A 15,223-nucleotide genomic window follows, 5' to 3' on the forward strand; every position below is an offset into this window, starting at 1 on the left:
TCACACGTGGGGCTCACAGTCTTAATCCCCATTTTCCAGATGAGGGAACTGAGGCCCAGAGAAGTGAAGTGACTTGCCCAAAGCCACCCAGCTGACAAGGGACGGAGCCGGGATTAGAACCCACAACCTCTGACTCCCAAGCCTGGACTCTTTCCACTGAGCCAAGCTGCTTCTCAAGGCCAAGCCCGGGCAGCAGCACCTGTGCACACTTAGGTTGATTCAGTTATTGCTTTTAATAACTCTTACTTTTAGGTCTGCTTCCCTGTTTGAGTGAAAGCTCCTCGAGGGCAGGGAAAGTGTCACATCTTGCGGCACTTTGAGGGTACTCAAATATTATATTATGGAAATATATTATGGATAATATATATTATGGAGAAGCAGCACGGCTCAGTGGAAAAGAGCATGGGCTTTGGAGTCAGAGTTCATGGGTTCAAATCCCGGCTCCGCCACTTGTCAGCCGTGACTTTGGGCAAGTCACTTCACTTCTCTGGGCCTCAGTTCCCTCATCTGGAAAATGGGGAGGAAGACTGTGAGCCCCACGTGGGACAACCTCATGACCTTGTATTCCCCCAGCGCTTAGAACAGTGCTTTCTTTGCACATAGTAAGTGCTTAATAAATGCCATCATTATTATTATTATTATTGCTACTGTCACTACTAGCCCCCACTTGCCCCATGTGCCCTGGGGCCACCTCACAAGCCCCGATGGATTTCCCGAGAGGACGGGAGGCCTTCTGTGGGTGAGGGGTGTGGGGAGGGCAGTGGGCCCATCTGCTGGGGTATCCCCAGGGTTGAGTTCAGGGGGACAGTTAGCCTTGCTGGCCTCCAAACCCTCCGGTGGGCCGTGGCCCGTGGGTAAGAAGGAGCCCCGGCGGTGCCCCCGTAGTGTCCGGCGGAGGCCGCCGAGGCGCTGCCGTGGCTCTCCGGCCTCGGAGGCTGGGCGAGGCTCACCCTCCCGACCCCCGGGGGCGGCGGAAGGGGCGGGGCGGGGCCTACCGGGGATGCTGGAGATACAGAGCACGTGGGCGTTGCAGACGGTGAACTGGTCCACCACCGTGCCCGGCTGGTTGGCGTCGATGATCACCACTTTGCTGGTGGACAAGGTACTGGTGAGGATCCAGACGCGGCTGGAGGTGGCGTCCGTCTCGTGGAGCTCCTTCCCCTGGAAGGCACGGCGGGTGGGCAACACCTCAGGCAGGCCAAGACTGCTCCCCATCCCTGCCCACCCCCACCACCCTGGAGGCCTCAGTCATCACTCTTGCCTCGTCTCCATCCTCCTGCAATCCCCCTCGTCCCTTTCTGTGGTATTCCAGGCCACGCTGATTCTCCTCTGGGAGACTTTCCCCACTTAATTTTTCTTTTCCTCAGGTCCTCTCTTCCCTCCTGGCACTGGTACATGGGGGCATCTTGGTTTCAGCTCTCTACCACTAAAGTCCCGATTTGTTCCCTTACCATTATTAGTATTACTATTAGTAATAGGAGGAGGAGGAGGAGGAGGAGCAGCATGGCATAGTGGAGCAAGCACGGGCCTGGGTCAGAGGGTCATGGGTTCTAATCCCGGCTCAGCCACCTGTCTGCCGTGTGGCCTTGGGCAAGCCACTTAACTCCTCTGGGCCTCGGTTATCTCATCTGTAAAATGGGGATGAAGAATGGGAGCCCTGTGTGGGACACAGTCAGCGTCCAACTGGACTTGCTTGTATCCACCTCAGTGCTCAGTAAAGTGCCTGGCACGTAGTGAGCGCTTAACAAATACCATGATAACAACTAGTAGTAGTACTGATAATGATATCAACGGTGGTATCTGTTAAGCGCTTACTATACGCTCAGCACTGGGTTTGATACAAGATCTTCGAGTCCCACATGGGCTCACAGTCCAAGCAGGAGGTTAGGCACAAGCATCGAATCCCCATTTTGCAAATGAGGAAACCGAGGCCCAGAGGAGTGCGGTGACTCGCCCGGGGTCACAAAACACGACGGCGGAGGATCCTCCGACTCCCAGGCCTGAGCCTGGGCGCGCTCCACTAGGCCACCCCGCTTCCCATCTTTCCCTTCTCTCGTTCCTCCTTCGGGTCAAAGCCCACTGTGCATCCGCGTCCCCCCCAGTTCAGACCGCAAGCCACTGGAGGGCAGGGCTGGCACCTTCTACCTCTAATGGACTCTCCCAAGCCATGCAGCAGGTTGTACAATCAATACTATCGGGTGAGCGATAGTGGAGTGTGCAACTTAATCCGCCACTCCCCTGAGGGAACCGGGGGCAGGAGCCACCGGACAGATGAGGGGGGGAAGGGGACCGCAAGGGACAGGCTGGTTCCTTTCTGCCAGGCCCCATGGAAGTCCGGATTCACGTGAATCCAGACACGACAGACTGAGGAGCCAAGAAGGGCGGCAACAGGCCGGCCCGCAGGCCCTCCGGCCGCCCCCGCCTTTCCAGGGGAGCCCCAGACGGGAATGGGGGAGCCAGACCAGGGTTCAGTCGGCCGGGAGTCGCCTGGCAGCTGGGAATTCCCAGGCTCCTGTGGGGGAGCCTCGGCCGAGAGCTGGAGGAAGAGGGAAGCCCTTCCCTCGTAGCATAATCAAATACGCACGCCTCCCTTCCTCCCTCCATGCTCCAAATACCCACAAGGAAGCAGCGGGGCTCAGCAGGGACAGCCTGGAGTTAGGAGACCCGGGTCCGCACCCCGGCTTTGCCATCGGCCTCCTGCGTGACCCTAGGTCAGCCTCTGAACTTCTAATAATAATAATGACGATGATATCTGTTCGGCCCTTACTACGTGCCAGGCACCGTACTCAGCCGTGGGTGGCTACACACAAACTGAGTCCCCGTCCCGTACGGGGCTCACCGTCTCGATCCCCATTTTAAAAGATGAGGGAACCGAGGCCCAGAGACGCCAAGTGACTTTGCCCAGGGTCACCCGGCAGACAAGTGGCGGAGCCTGGAATGGAAACTTCTGTCTCCCGGGTCCGCCCCTCTATCCGCTAAGCCAGGCTGCTTCAAGCCTCTCTGTGCTTTGGTTTCTTTCCCCGTCAAAGGGTGCTACGACGGCTGCCCTCCCTCCCTCTCAGACCGTGAGACTAAGTGGGGCAGAGAAAATGCTGGAGAAAGGATTATTGGGCTCCGAGCTGGTCCAGAGGCGCGGGGACTCCTCTAGCTCCCACTGCTTCCTCCCCGCAACCCACCGACTCCTCCCCGGCCCTTCACCGACCTCCCCCTTGGACGTAGACCAGAGTGGTCGGCCCTGCCGGAGGAGCCCGCCGGGGGCCCACAGTGCCTCTGACCCCACCTTGAGGGCTAGGCCCGGCCCCGGCCGGGACACAGCCGTTCTGAACTGAGCCGGGGGTGGGAGCTGGGGGCTCCTGGACCCCCATCCTGCCGACCTTTCTCTTCTCCGGCGAGGTGTGGTTACTCTTGCTCTCTCCTTCCGTCTCCCGGTCACAGGTCAGGGGGTCCCGGCCTGGAGTTGGCTTGGTCCCATTCCCAGAATCCTCTTCGCTTGGCTTCCAGCCGCTCAGGTTCACTCCGGCTGCACACCACAGCTGTCGGGAGGGAAAGGCAGGAATCACGAGGGCCCGAGGCAAAAATTTCACCCATCACGACTTCTCAATCGCAAGCTCCTCGGATTGCCACGCCTGTCTCGGGAAGGACGGGCAGCTGATGGGCCTCCGGAATACCGGTTTGGAAACGGGGTCGCCCCTCAGCTGCCCCTCCCGCTTCTGGGGCCCGACCTCCCACCCTTCCGCTGCCGCCCCGCCCGACCTCTGACGATGGGAGCTTTTTGGCCCCGAACGCAAGTCTACGAGAAACTCCTGGTCCCTTATGGGGTCAGGTGTTGAGGGCAGGGAAGGGAGTCTCAAGGAGAGAGGAAATGAGAGAACCCCATTCTGTCTGTCTGGTTTCGGTTTTCGAGGTACTTATGAAGCGCTTACTATTGTGCCGTGCACTGGACTAAGCTCTGGGGTAGCTAATCAGGTTGGACACAGTCCCTTCCCCACGCGGGGCTCACCGTCTTCATCCCCATTTTACAGATGAGGGAACAGAGAAGTTAAGCAGCGTGGCCTAGTGGACACAGTGCGGGCCGAAGAGTCAGAAGGCCCTGGGCTCTAATCCCGGCTGCTCTGCCACTTGTGTGCCGTGCGACCTGGGGCCAGTCCCTTCAGCAGGACGGTGGAGGAGTCAGGATTGGAACCCAGGGCCTCGGTCCGTGCTCTTTCAGTTAGGCCACACGGCTTCTCGGTGTGTTGCGTACTCCCAAGCTAAACTAGGTACAGTGTTCAGCACGGAGAAAGCGCTCAATAAATACCACTGATGATCCCAAGGGCTCAGTACACCCCGCTCCTACTGTTGAACTGTCCCAGAGGTCCAGTAGAGTACGCTGACGTCAGTAGGTGCTTAGTACTGACGGTGCCCGGCGGGATGCTCACCTTCATGGTGGGGTCCTTCTCCACCAAGGGGCGGCAGTACACCGGCACGGGCACGTTCTTCATGCGAGTGTCCTCCTGGCCCCCGCTGGGACTCAGCTGAAGCAAGAGGGCAGAGGCTGAGGGGGCGGCCGGGGCCCACGCTTCTCCGGGGGCCGCCCCTCTGGCTGGGTCAAACGGGGGGGACCAAGAGCCGACTCCTTCCACGAACGCACGGGGGGCGTTGCCGACCCCACTTGGCCACCCTGGGGCTCTTGGGGGCCACTTCACTCCTCTAATGCCCTCTGGGCTTCCAGCTCCAGCCCCTTCTCGCCCCCGGGCAAGCCAGGCTGGCGTGTCCAACCGGGCCGAGGCGGCGGCACGGAAGGGCGGCTCTGGCTCTCGTCTGAGAGCCGGCCGGGGTCGGGGCTGGGCGGCACGGTTGGGGCCACGATGTGGGCGGGCTTGAGAAAGTGCCGCACTACGGCACAGTATTCCGGGGGCCAGAACATTTGGGGAGCCTGGCCTCCGGGGTCCCCCCTCGCTTTCGACCCATCGGACTTTCCGTTCGGCCGTAAGCTCCTCGAGGGCGGGGATCGCGTCTTTTACCTCTTCTGTACTGGGCCGGGTGCTCGGCACGATGCTCGACATACACTACTGACTGAACGATCCCCCAGAAGATACGGACAGGTGGAGAAATTCTACAGTATACGTCGGTTATTTACGGTAATGTCCCCCTCTGGATTGTAAGTTCGTTACGGGCAGGGAGCGGGTCTACCGACTCTATCGTATTGTCCTCTCTCAAGCGCTCAGTCCAGTGCTCTGCACGCAGTAAGCACTCAAATAACCGTTGACAGGCTGACAGCTCCTTGTGGGCAAGGCCCGGGTCTTCCAACTGCTGAACTCTCCCAAATGCTCCGAGTACAGAGCCCGGCCCAAAGGAGGCAACTGATCGATAGTATCGATTGGTTTTTGATCTGGGCGAATCTTTCCCTCCCTCCCATGGAGCAAGAAGGGGGGCCCGGGATGACGGGGGTCGGGGGAGAGGGGTGACTCGGGCCGTGGGAGTCGGGCCGCGGGCGGAGGAGGAGACTACCTGCTTGTACTTGGCCGGCAGACTCCAGCCGCAGGCCTGCAGCCGCCCGTCGTCGTTGCGCACGTGGTCACGCACCTGGCGGTACTGCTCCCGCTTCTGCTCCCGCCGGGCCGACGACGTGCAGTCGCTGAGGAGAGACGGGTGCCCCGTCGCTGCCCCGCTAGACCGTCGGCTCGTCATGGGCAGGGAATGGGCCTGTTTGTTGTTCTACCGTACCCTCCCGGGCGCTCCGTACAGTGCTTTCCACGGAGTAAGCGCTCAATGAGTACGACTGAATGAACGCACGCCCCGCCCGAGGCGGACACAGAAGGGTTGGGGAAGGGCGAGCCGGGCAGACTCTCGAGGCGGGTTTAAGGGTGTCAACCCAACCCCAGGAGTCAGCATCTCCCAGACTCCTCCGGTTACGCTCCGCGGGCCTGAGCTGGGCTGGCATCCAAAGGACTCCATCGGGCCACCTCATGCCGACACCTCATCCCCTTCTGGGCTTCCCGCCCCCGCCCAGACCCACGTCTCTCTGGGGCACGGCGGCGGGGAGAGACGCGACCCCCCTGCCCCCCAACCCTCGGTGGGAGGCATAGAGGCGCGGGACACTCACTCCTCGGGGAAGAACTCGAGCGTGCGGCTGCCGGCGGAGATCTGGCCCATGGTGTGGCTGCGCCGCTGGCTGAAGCCGGCCGCGGTCGGAGACTTGTAGTGGATGTTGACTGAGGGGTAGGCCCTCTTGGCGGGCGGCGGGCTGGACGAGGAGCTGAACAGGCGGCTGAAGCTGGGGGAGAGACCGGCAGATCGACGGGAGGGTCGAGGGAGGGAAGCCCGGCACCTACGGCCCCCCGGCCCCCGGGGCTCGCCGCGACTCACAACTGCCAGATGGTCGATTTCTTCTTCTCCTGGACGGACGGGTGCTCCCGGGACGCCCTGGGGGGCAGACCGAAGAAGAGGCATCCATTCGGGTCACCGCCCAGCCCCGAAGGGGAAGCTTCCCTAGGCCCCCCTCTGCCACCCACGTCATGCCTGGGGGCAGAGCGCCAGGTAAGGGGGTCGGGGGAGCGGTACCGAGGCTCAGGTGAAGTCCTCGGGGGCGGGGGCCAGGCCTCAAGCCGACATCCGGCCGGGGCCCCGGCCCGCCGCCCTGGCTCCCGGCGGGTCCCTGCTAAGTGGCGAGGGCGGGCCGAGAGGTCGGGAGCGGGGAGGGCCCGGGGCCGCGTTGGGAGCTTCTTGGCTAGAACTGGCCACCGTGGCCCCATTCCCCGATCCATAGCGCCGGGGGGGTCGGGCCCGAGGCCGGCACGGTTGCTCGGGACACCGCCCCCCGCTCTACTACTGAGAAGCCACGTGGCTCTCAGTGGAAAGAGCCCAGGCTTGGGAGTCAGAGGTCGTGGGTTCTAATCCCGGCTCCGCCCCTTGTCAGCTGGGTGACTTTGGGCATGTCACTTCACTTCTCTGGGCCTCAGTTCCCTCATCTGGAAAATGGGGATTAAGACTGTGAGCCCCATGTGGGACAACCTGATTACCTTGTATCCCCCCCCGCGCTTAGAACAGGGCTTTGCACATAGCAAGTGCTTAACAGGTGCCATCATTCTTATTACTTGTTGGGGTGGCTTTTCAGGAGAGCGTTGATCTTTTCCCCATGTTACACAGGAGGACACCGAGGCCCAGAGAGGTTCAGTGACTGGCCCTGAGCCACGTGGGAAGCCAGGGCCCAGCTGGGACTCCAACTCGGGTGTCTCGCCTCCTCAGCACTTATGGAACTGGGCAGAGTTTTGTTTATAGGTTTACGGGTACATTCAATTATTGAACCCATTTGTCTGGATCCATCTCTGTTTCTTCCAGTTTTTCCCGCCCCCACTCCTTGTAAATCCTTCTGTTCTGCCATTAGTCGGTAAGCCTCCTGAGGGCAGGGAATGGGCATCTTGTTTCTGTTGAACTCTCCCCCCCGAGCGCTTAGCACAGTGTCTAGGGCTCAGTGACCACTCACCCAACACGAGACAGCGGTGACAGTTTCAGGGGAAGGCCAAGACGACCCCCAAACCGCACCAGGGCTGGATCTGACCCAGCTGGCTCTTCCCGCCTTATTTTTGCCCCTGGCACAGACTGAGATGCCACCGCAGAGGTGCCCTCTCAGTGGCCATCTCTGCCCTCCGCTTCGGTGGGAACGAGCCCGCTCCCCTCTCCTGCCCCTGCTCCCCCTATGCCAGGCCCGAAGGAAGCTGAAAAACAACGTGGCCTGGAGGATGGACCCCGGGCCTAGGAATCGGGAGGACCTGGGTTTTAATTCCGGTTCCACCCCTTTGTCTCCTATGTGACCGTGGGCAAGTCACTTTTCTCCCCTGGACCTCAGTTCCCTTATCTGTAAAATGGAGATTAAGACTCTGAGCCCCATGTGGGTCAGGGACTGTGTCCAATCTGACTAGGTTGTATCTAATCAGCCCTTAGAACAGTGTCTGGCACATAGTAAGTGCTTAAGAAACACAATTTAAAAAAGACAAAAGAGAAGGATCTCCCTCGGCTGGAGGTTTGACCCCCAAAATCCAGGGCCCCAGGCCCCAAACCCAGACAAGGGGGTCCACACAGAGAGGTGACCACACTCCTAGTCAACTCAGGGTCTTCTAGCCAAGCCCCCAAGATGGGGGGGCACCACCAACATGGCATCAGGGGTACGGACAGACACACCTGCACCCTGCCCGCAATGGATGGGTGGGTGGATTTATAATCTAATGAGTGCACAGCAGCCAGCCTAGGCAGTAATAATCATAACAATACTAATAATGGTATTTGTCACGTGCTTAATATGTGCCAAGCACTGTTATAAGCTCTGGAGAATATAGAGCCTAATCAGGTTGGATACAGTCCTCAAACACAGTCTTAATCACCATATTGCAGATGAGGAAACTGAGGCCCAGGGAAGCAAAGTGACTTGCCCAATGTGACACAGCAGATGAGGGGCGGAGCCGGGATTAGAACCCAGGTCCTTATGACTCCCAGATCTGTGCTCTAGCCACTAGGGCACGTGGCTTCTCGAGACCACGGGTGACAGCCCGGGTCAGGGAGCCGGAAGGTCGTGGGTTCTTATCCCGGCTCCGCCACGCGTCTGCTGTGTGACCTTCGGCAAGTCACTCAACTTCTCTGGGCCTCAGTTCCCCCATCTGTAAAATGGGGATTGAGACTGTGAGCCCCATGGGGGCAAGGGCTGCTCCCAGCCGGATTACCTTGTATCTACCCCAGTGATTAGAACAGTGCTTGGCACACAATAAGCTCTTAACAGATACTACTATTATTACCGATAATTACTACTGTTAATTATTACAACTACCACTACCACTTCTACTACTACTACTAAGAGGCCACGCTGCTTCTCAGTCCAAGCTGCGCTTCAGCCTCATGAGGGTCTCGAATGGGAAGGGAAGGAGGAAGAGCCCTGAAGGTAGGTTTCTTGTGGGCAGAGAATACGAGTCTTGCTACTGCTGTAATACTAATAATTATGGTATTTGTTTAGTGCTTACTATGTGTCAGGCACTGTACTAAAGAGCTGGGGTGGACACAAGTAAATCGGATTGGACGCAATCCCTATCCCACGTGGGGCTCACAATCTCAATCCCCATTTTACAGATGAGGGAACTGAGGTCCAGAGAAGTGAATCAATCAATCAATTGTATTTATTGAGCGCTTACTGTGTGCACAGCACTGTACTAAGCCCTTGGGAAGTATAAGTTGGCAACATATAGAGACAGTCCCTACCCAACAGTGGGCTCACAGTCTAAAAGGGGGAGACAGAGAACAAAACCAAACATACTAACAAAATAAAATAAATAGAATAGATATGTACAGGTAAAATAAATAAACAGAGTAATAAATGACCCAAAGTCACACGGCAAAGTGGTTGTACTCTTCCAAGCATTCAGTCCAGTGCCCAGCGCTCAGTAGGTTCTCAGTAAGTACCAGTGACAGGCTGATGGATCATTAGACCGAAAGCCCCCTGAGGGCAGAGGACATTTGTTTCGCTTCTGTTGTGCTCGTCCAACCAGTCGGTCCAGCGCCTAGCACTCTGTAGGTGCTCAGTAAATACTACCGATCAGCTGACACACCATTAGACCATAAGGCCCTTGCAGGTGGAGGATGCATGTCTTGCTACTGTTGTACTCAACCAAGGACTCAGCACAGCACGAGCCTGGGCTTGGGAGTCAGAGGTCATGGGTTCTAATCCTGGCTCCGCTGCCTGTCAGCTGTGTGACTCTGGGCAAGTCACTTCACTTCTCTGGGCCTCGGTTACCTCATCTGGAAAATGGGGATTAAGACTGTGAGCCCCATGTGGGACAACCTGATGACCAAGTATCCCCGCTCAGCATTTAGAACAGTCCTTGGCACATAGTAAGCACTTAATATATGCCATCATTATTACTATTATAGAGCCTAGCACACAGTAAATAGCAGGGATGGACTGACTGTTAGACCATAAGCCCTTTGAGGACAAAGGACACGTGCTTTCCTGCTGCTGCACTCTTTCAAAGCACTCAGTACAGTGCCCAGCACAACGTAGGTGTTCAATAAATACCACCGATTGTAAGACCGTAAACTCCTTGAGGGCAGGGACCATGCGACAGGCTACCGTCGGAACTCTCCAAGGACGGAGCACTCGGCAGGCTTTCGATTAACGTGGCCGACTGACCGCCGGCCCTAAGTCTCTCGAGGGCCGGGAACACAGTGAAGCAGAGAAGCAGCGTGGCTCAGTGGAAAGAGCCCGGGCTTTGGAGTCAGAGCCGCGGGTTCAAATCCCGGCTCCGCCACTTATCAGCCGTGTGACCTTGGGCAACTCACTTAACTTCTCTGGGCCTCAGTTACCTCATCTGTAAAAGGGGGATTAAGACTGTGAGCCCCACGCGGGACAACCTTGTATCCCCCCAGTGCTCAGAACAGTGCTTTGCACATAGCAAGCGCTTAACAAATAGCATCATTAGTGTTATTAGTAGTAGTAGTAAGACGCATCTTGCACCTCTGGTGCTCAGGACAGAGCCTAGCATTGGCGGGCGCTCAATAAATGCCATCGATCGACTGACCGGGGAGACAGGAGAGTCCTCGCGGGCGGCCCAGGGCTGACCTGATCATCTCCGTCCACCTCACGGCCTCCTGGAGCTCCATGAGCCGCTCCTTGTACTGGTTCCGCTCCATGAGCACGCGGGCCATCTCCACGCGGGTGAAGCGGCGGCGCTGGGCGATGGGGATGCTGTCCTGCGAGGGGGAGGGACACAGCAATTCGGTGGCCGTGGGGACGGGCGCGCACGGGTTGTCCCGCGGCCGACGACGGTGCCCGCCCGCCCGCTCCGGCCCTAGTCGCTTCGGGGCCGGGCCGGGTCGTGCCGCGTCTCCAGGGGTTTTCAGCCAATTTGAGAAGCTCTGTGGCCCGGCGGAGAGGCCGGGCCTGGGAGTTGGATGGCTTGGGTTCTCGTCCGGGCCCTGCCACGTGTCCACTGCGTGACCTTGGCCGAATCACTGTTTCTCTGGGCCTCAGTTCCCTCAACTGTGAAACGGGGGTTAATACCGTGAGCCCCATACAGGACAGGGACCGTGACCAACTCGATTAGCCTGTGTTTATCCTAGCGCTCGCTACTGTGCCTGGCACGTAATAAGCGCTTAACAGTGCCATTTAAATACAACAGCTTACGGAGCGATGGCTAACCGGGTGACAGTTTCTCGGCAGGTCTGGGGGTGTGTATTGGGGGGTAAGCACCCAAAGACCCGGCCCGAGACCATTGGTCGGTGGGGACGTGGGGCCGGGACCCCCGGAGCCATCACCTAGAGTCCGTACGGGGTGAGGGGAAGGCCGTGAAGCCGGAAAGAGAGCGGTCCTTCAGACGGAGCCCAGCCCTGCTTCCTGCGGACCCAGGCCCCGAGGGGCCCTGTGGCCAGGGCCGGGAAGCGGCCACATTCGCTTGGGGGCGGTCCGCCTCCTCCCCGCGGAGGAAGGGGCCGAGGGAGGGAGGGAGGGACAGAGGGACGTGATGCTGACTAGCCAGGACCCCTTCCCAAGGAAGGACTGGGCTACTGGTCCCCACGGGGAGTAAGCCGGCACCCATTCCTTCCTCCCCATGACCACCCGGAGAGACCCGCGGTAAGCGTCGCTGGGTAAGGCCCGGGGAGGGGCCCGGCCGCCCGGTATGCCGGGGGCTCTGCAGGCCAGACCCCCACCACACCCTGCCACGGCCTCAGGGACGATGGCATCGGACCAATGCTGGGGTTGGCGTCGCCTGTTCTCTGGAGAGAGGGACGCCGGACCGGACCACGCTGGAGGAAAGGACGCGGCGGGCATAGAGCCCGGGCTTGGCAGTCAGAGGTCCTGGGTTCTGATCCCAGCTCCGCCACTGGTCAGCTGGGTGACTTTGGGCAAGTCACTTCGCTTCTCTGGGCCTCAGTTCCCTCATCTGGAAAATGGGGATTAAGACTGGGAGCCCAATGTGGGACAGGGTCTGTGCACACCCCAATTACCTTGGATCTATCCCAGCGCTTAGTACAGTGCCTGGCACATAGTAAGCACTGAACAAATACCACAGTTTTATTTTATTATTATCATTGAGGATACAGGGCACCCGGACCTCCCGAGGCAGCTGTGGTGGGGGTGGGAGGGGCCTTTAAGGAGATCCCCGGGCGCCGTGTCGGCAGAAGGGGACGATGGGAAGGAGGGGAGGTAGGGGGTGGGGAAAGCAAGGCCCCGAGAAGACAAAACATCCCGTTAGCCCCCGTCCCCCAGGCATTTTAATAATGAAATATACCAATTCTGTACAGAGATAGCTGCTTACATCCTCCACCTCTTCTTTGGGGTCTGTTCGGGCAGTGATAGCCTCTGACTTCACTCTGCAAGAGGGGGAGGGAGGGGAAAAAGGGAGAGAGGAACAGAGAGACAGAGAGGAACAGAGAGAGAGAGAGAGAGAGTGCCAGGCCCGGGAGTCAGGACGGGTTTGGTGGTCGGCAGCGGTGAGGCCCGTTGGGGCCTCTATGGAGCTGGTTCGGTTCCTGGCTCCCGACTCCGGCCCGATGGGGCCGTGAACAGCTGCTGGGGCAGCGAGGGAGCTCTCCTGATGCCCAGCCGGCCTGAGGTTTCCCGGGGGGGCCCTCCGCGCCAAACCGTGCAGCCGGAGGGGTGGGGCGCTCTCAAAACCGAACTGCCCTGGTACATGCCCTAAAACGAGCTGGTGACCATGTTAATGCTGAGCCTCAACCTCTCCTCCCGCTCCCATCCGCGCTGCTGCCGTTTCCCCGGGCTTTTGGTGACCTCAGCGGCCACTCCCTGACCCGGGGCCCACTCCACAGGCCTGACCTCTCGCCTGGGGCCGGGGCAACTGGACCTAAGCCAGAAAAGGGCGCTTTCCCTCTGGGGGATTGGCCAGGGGAGTCACAACTGGACCTGGAGGTCGGGGGGGGGGGGGGGGTCAGCAAATCTTGCTGCCAGAGACATAGACAGAGAGGGGAGAGAGTGGCGGAGGGAGTCTGAAGGAAGAAGTGATAGTCGGAGAGAGGACAGAGATAGATAGGGGAAAGAGGCTCAGGGACAGAGAGAGAATGAAGGAAGAAGAGATGGAGGGTGAGAAGGGGCAGAGAGAGACTGAAAGAAGAGATGGGAAAGGAGGAGGCAGGATAGAGAGGCTGAGGGGTTCTGGGGGGCGAGTTAGGGGCAGACATTATAGATCTTCTATTGTCTCTTGCCCTCATATGGGCACAAAATCTACTGGGCCAGGCAGGGCATCCTAAATGAGGAGCCGGGGCCCTGCGAAGAGACTTTTGGAGGAAGACGAGTGGTCAGGCCTAGCGACTACACTAGCGGACGTCACGTGGGCCCCACTGGCCCCACGGAGTGGCCCAGCGACGTGGTACGTTCTGCAGAGTCCCATTTGGGACAGCCCTGACCTCTGACTCTTGACTCTAGTGTCACCGTGTCCCTTTCTGGGCGCCGTCTCTGAGCCGAGGAGGAGGGAGACCGGCCGCTCAACAGGAAGAAACCGGACAGAGAGGCATCTGGGGGCCATCTCCGTGCCGGCTGGGGGACAGGCCGGATGTCGGCTGGACCCGGGCCGCCCTAGAGCTAATCATTCCAGCCCGGGGCGGATCTCCCTCGAGCTCTCCGAGTGGCCCCGGGTGGCGGACTCGGTACAGGCCACGTGGCCGAGGGGGGTTAGTCGCATTTCTACCTGGGGTTTCCCCCTCGAGAGCCGCTGAGGCTCCTTTCTGGACCCGGCGGCCTTCTGGGAGACTTGGTGGAGAGAAGGAGAAAAAGTTATTGGGAAGTGGGAGGCGAAGGAGCAGGAAAACAAAACCCGACTACCCCATCCTTGAGTGGTGGGGGTGGTGATCTGCACTTCTGAGAGCTGAGGAGAGAGGGGAAAGGGGGAGTCGGGGGAGTGATTTCCAGGGACCCAAAGGGTGGTCGAGAGGGTTGGAGCTGGAAAAGAAAAGAGAGGAGAAAAGGAGAAAAGGGACTTGGGTCGGTCTGCAAGAGGGCAGGATTCAGAGAAAGGCTAAGGAAGAGGAGCAAAATATGTGGTTTAAAGAACCCAGACCTCCCTGCCGGACTGTCACCTCCCTGTCCATTCTGGCCGATTGCATTTAAGGCGAGACGACCAAAGTCGTCGATCCTTTCGTTACAAAGGCTGCCTATGGGGCCCTCTCCGGCCTTCCGTCTGGTCCGTGAAGGGCGGCAGAGAAGCGGCGTGGCCGAGCGGAAAGGGCCCGGGGCCGGGAGTCAGAGGTCCTGGGTTCTCATCCTGGCTCTGCCAGCTAGCTGTCTGCTGTGTGACCCTGGGTGAGTCGCTGTGCTTCTCTGGGGTCGAGCTGCCTCGTCGACAGGATGGCGACTCAATCCCACTCCGTCCCGGCTGGACAGGGAACCTCAAGCGGGACGGGGACCGTGTCCAGACCGATAACCCGGTATCCACCCCAGCGCTCAGAGCGGCGCGCGGCCCACAGGGAGGGCTTAATGAAGAGCGTGGGCACCGGCTTCTGAGGTTTCCCCGGGTAATCCCCACTGCTCCCACTCTCAGCGTTGCTCACCTCTTCAGCTCCTCCTCTAACTCCTTAACCCTGCTTTCCATCTTGGCCTTGGCCTGCTTGGTGGCCTCCAGCTCCCCCTTCAGCACTTCCTGCTCTCCGGACAGCTGGTCCACCTTGGCGATCAGGTCGTTCTTCACCACGTTCAGAGCGTTTCTGGAAAGGCAGCCGGATCGGCTAAGGCAGCCGGGGCCCGGGGCGGTCCGGGCCGGACGGGGAGGGGGCTGGCCGCGGCCCAGGGGAGGGGAGGGCCCCCGGAATGCGACCCCGGGCAGGGGCCGGGGAGGAACGGGGCTTCCGGAAGCAGCCCGAGACGTGGGGACGAAGCAGAGAAACGGATGCGCGGAGGGAGGCTGCTCTCTTACTTGGTCTCCAGGAGCTGGGAGTTCTCCAGAAGTAGGTTCCCCACTTCCTTGCCCATTCCTGAAACGAGAGATCCAGTGGTCTCCTCTGAGCCCCCAACCCTGCCCTGAACGGAGGGCAGTTTAGCCTAGGGGCTAGAGCCCGGGGCCGGGAGTCGGGACACCCAGCTTCTAATTCCGCCTCCTGCCACCGGCCTGCCGTGCGACCCCGGGTGAGTCGCCTCACCTCCCTGGGCCTCAGTTTCCCCATCCCTGAAATGGATGTAGGACCCCCCTCCCCCCATTCTCCCGACCTTTTAGGCTGTGAGCCTCACGGTGGGACGAGGCTGGGCCCAGTCTGA

The 15,223-nt window shown here is 59.6% G+C and overlaps 1 protein-coding gene across 1 annotated transcript in view; it reads right to left on the reverse strand.

The window, feature by feature from the left end:
- Nucleotides 1-15,223, reverse strand: part of MAPK8IP3 (mitogen-activated protein kinase 8 interacting protein 3) — a 64,827-nt gene that overhangs the window by 13,969 nt on the left and 35,635 nt on the right. Inside the window, 10 exon segments of the mRNA XM_038762400.1 lie at nucleotides 996-1,161; nucleotides 3,375-3,533; nucleotides 4,419-4,514; nucleotides 5,491-5,617; nucleotides 6,086-6,256; nucleotides 6,349-6,405; nucleotides 10,583-10,713; nucleotides 12,252-12,333; nucleotides 14,524-14,676; nucleotides 14,886-14,943. Coding sequence (XP_038618328.1) covers nucleotides 996-1,161; nucleotides 3,375-3,533; nucleotides 4,419-4,514; nucleotides 5,491-5,617; nucleotides 6,086-6,256; nucleotides 6,349-6,405; nucleotides 10,583-10,713; nucleotides 12,252-12,333; nucleotides 14,524-14,676; nucleotides 14,886-14,943 — 1,200 coding nt within the window.

Source organism: Tachyglossus aculeatus, chromosome 21, assembly GCF_015852505.1.
Source record: "Tachyglossus aculeatus isolate mTacAcu1 chromosome 21, mTacAcu1.pri, whole genome shotgun sequence".
Classification (NCBI taxonomy): domain Eukaryota; kingdom Metazoa; phylum Chordata; class Mammalia; order Monotremata; family Tachyglossidae; genus Tachyglossus; species Tachyglossus aculeatus.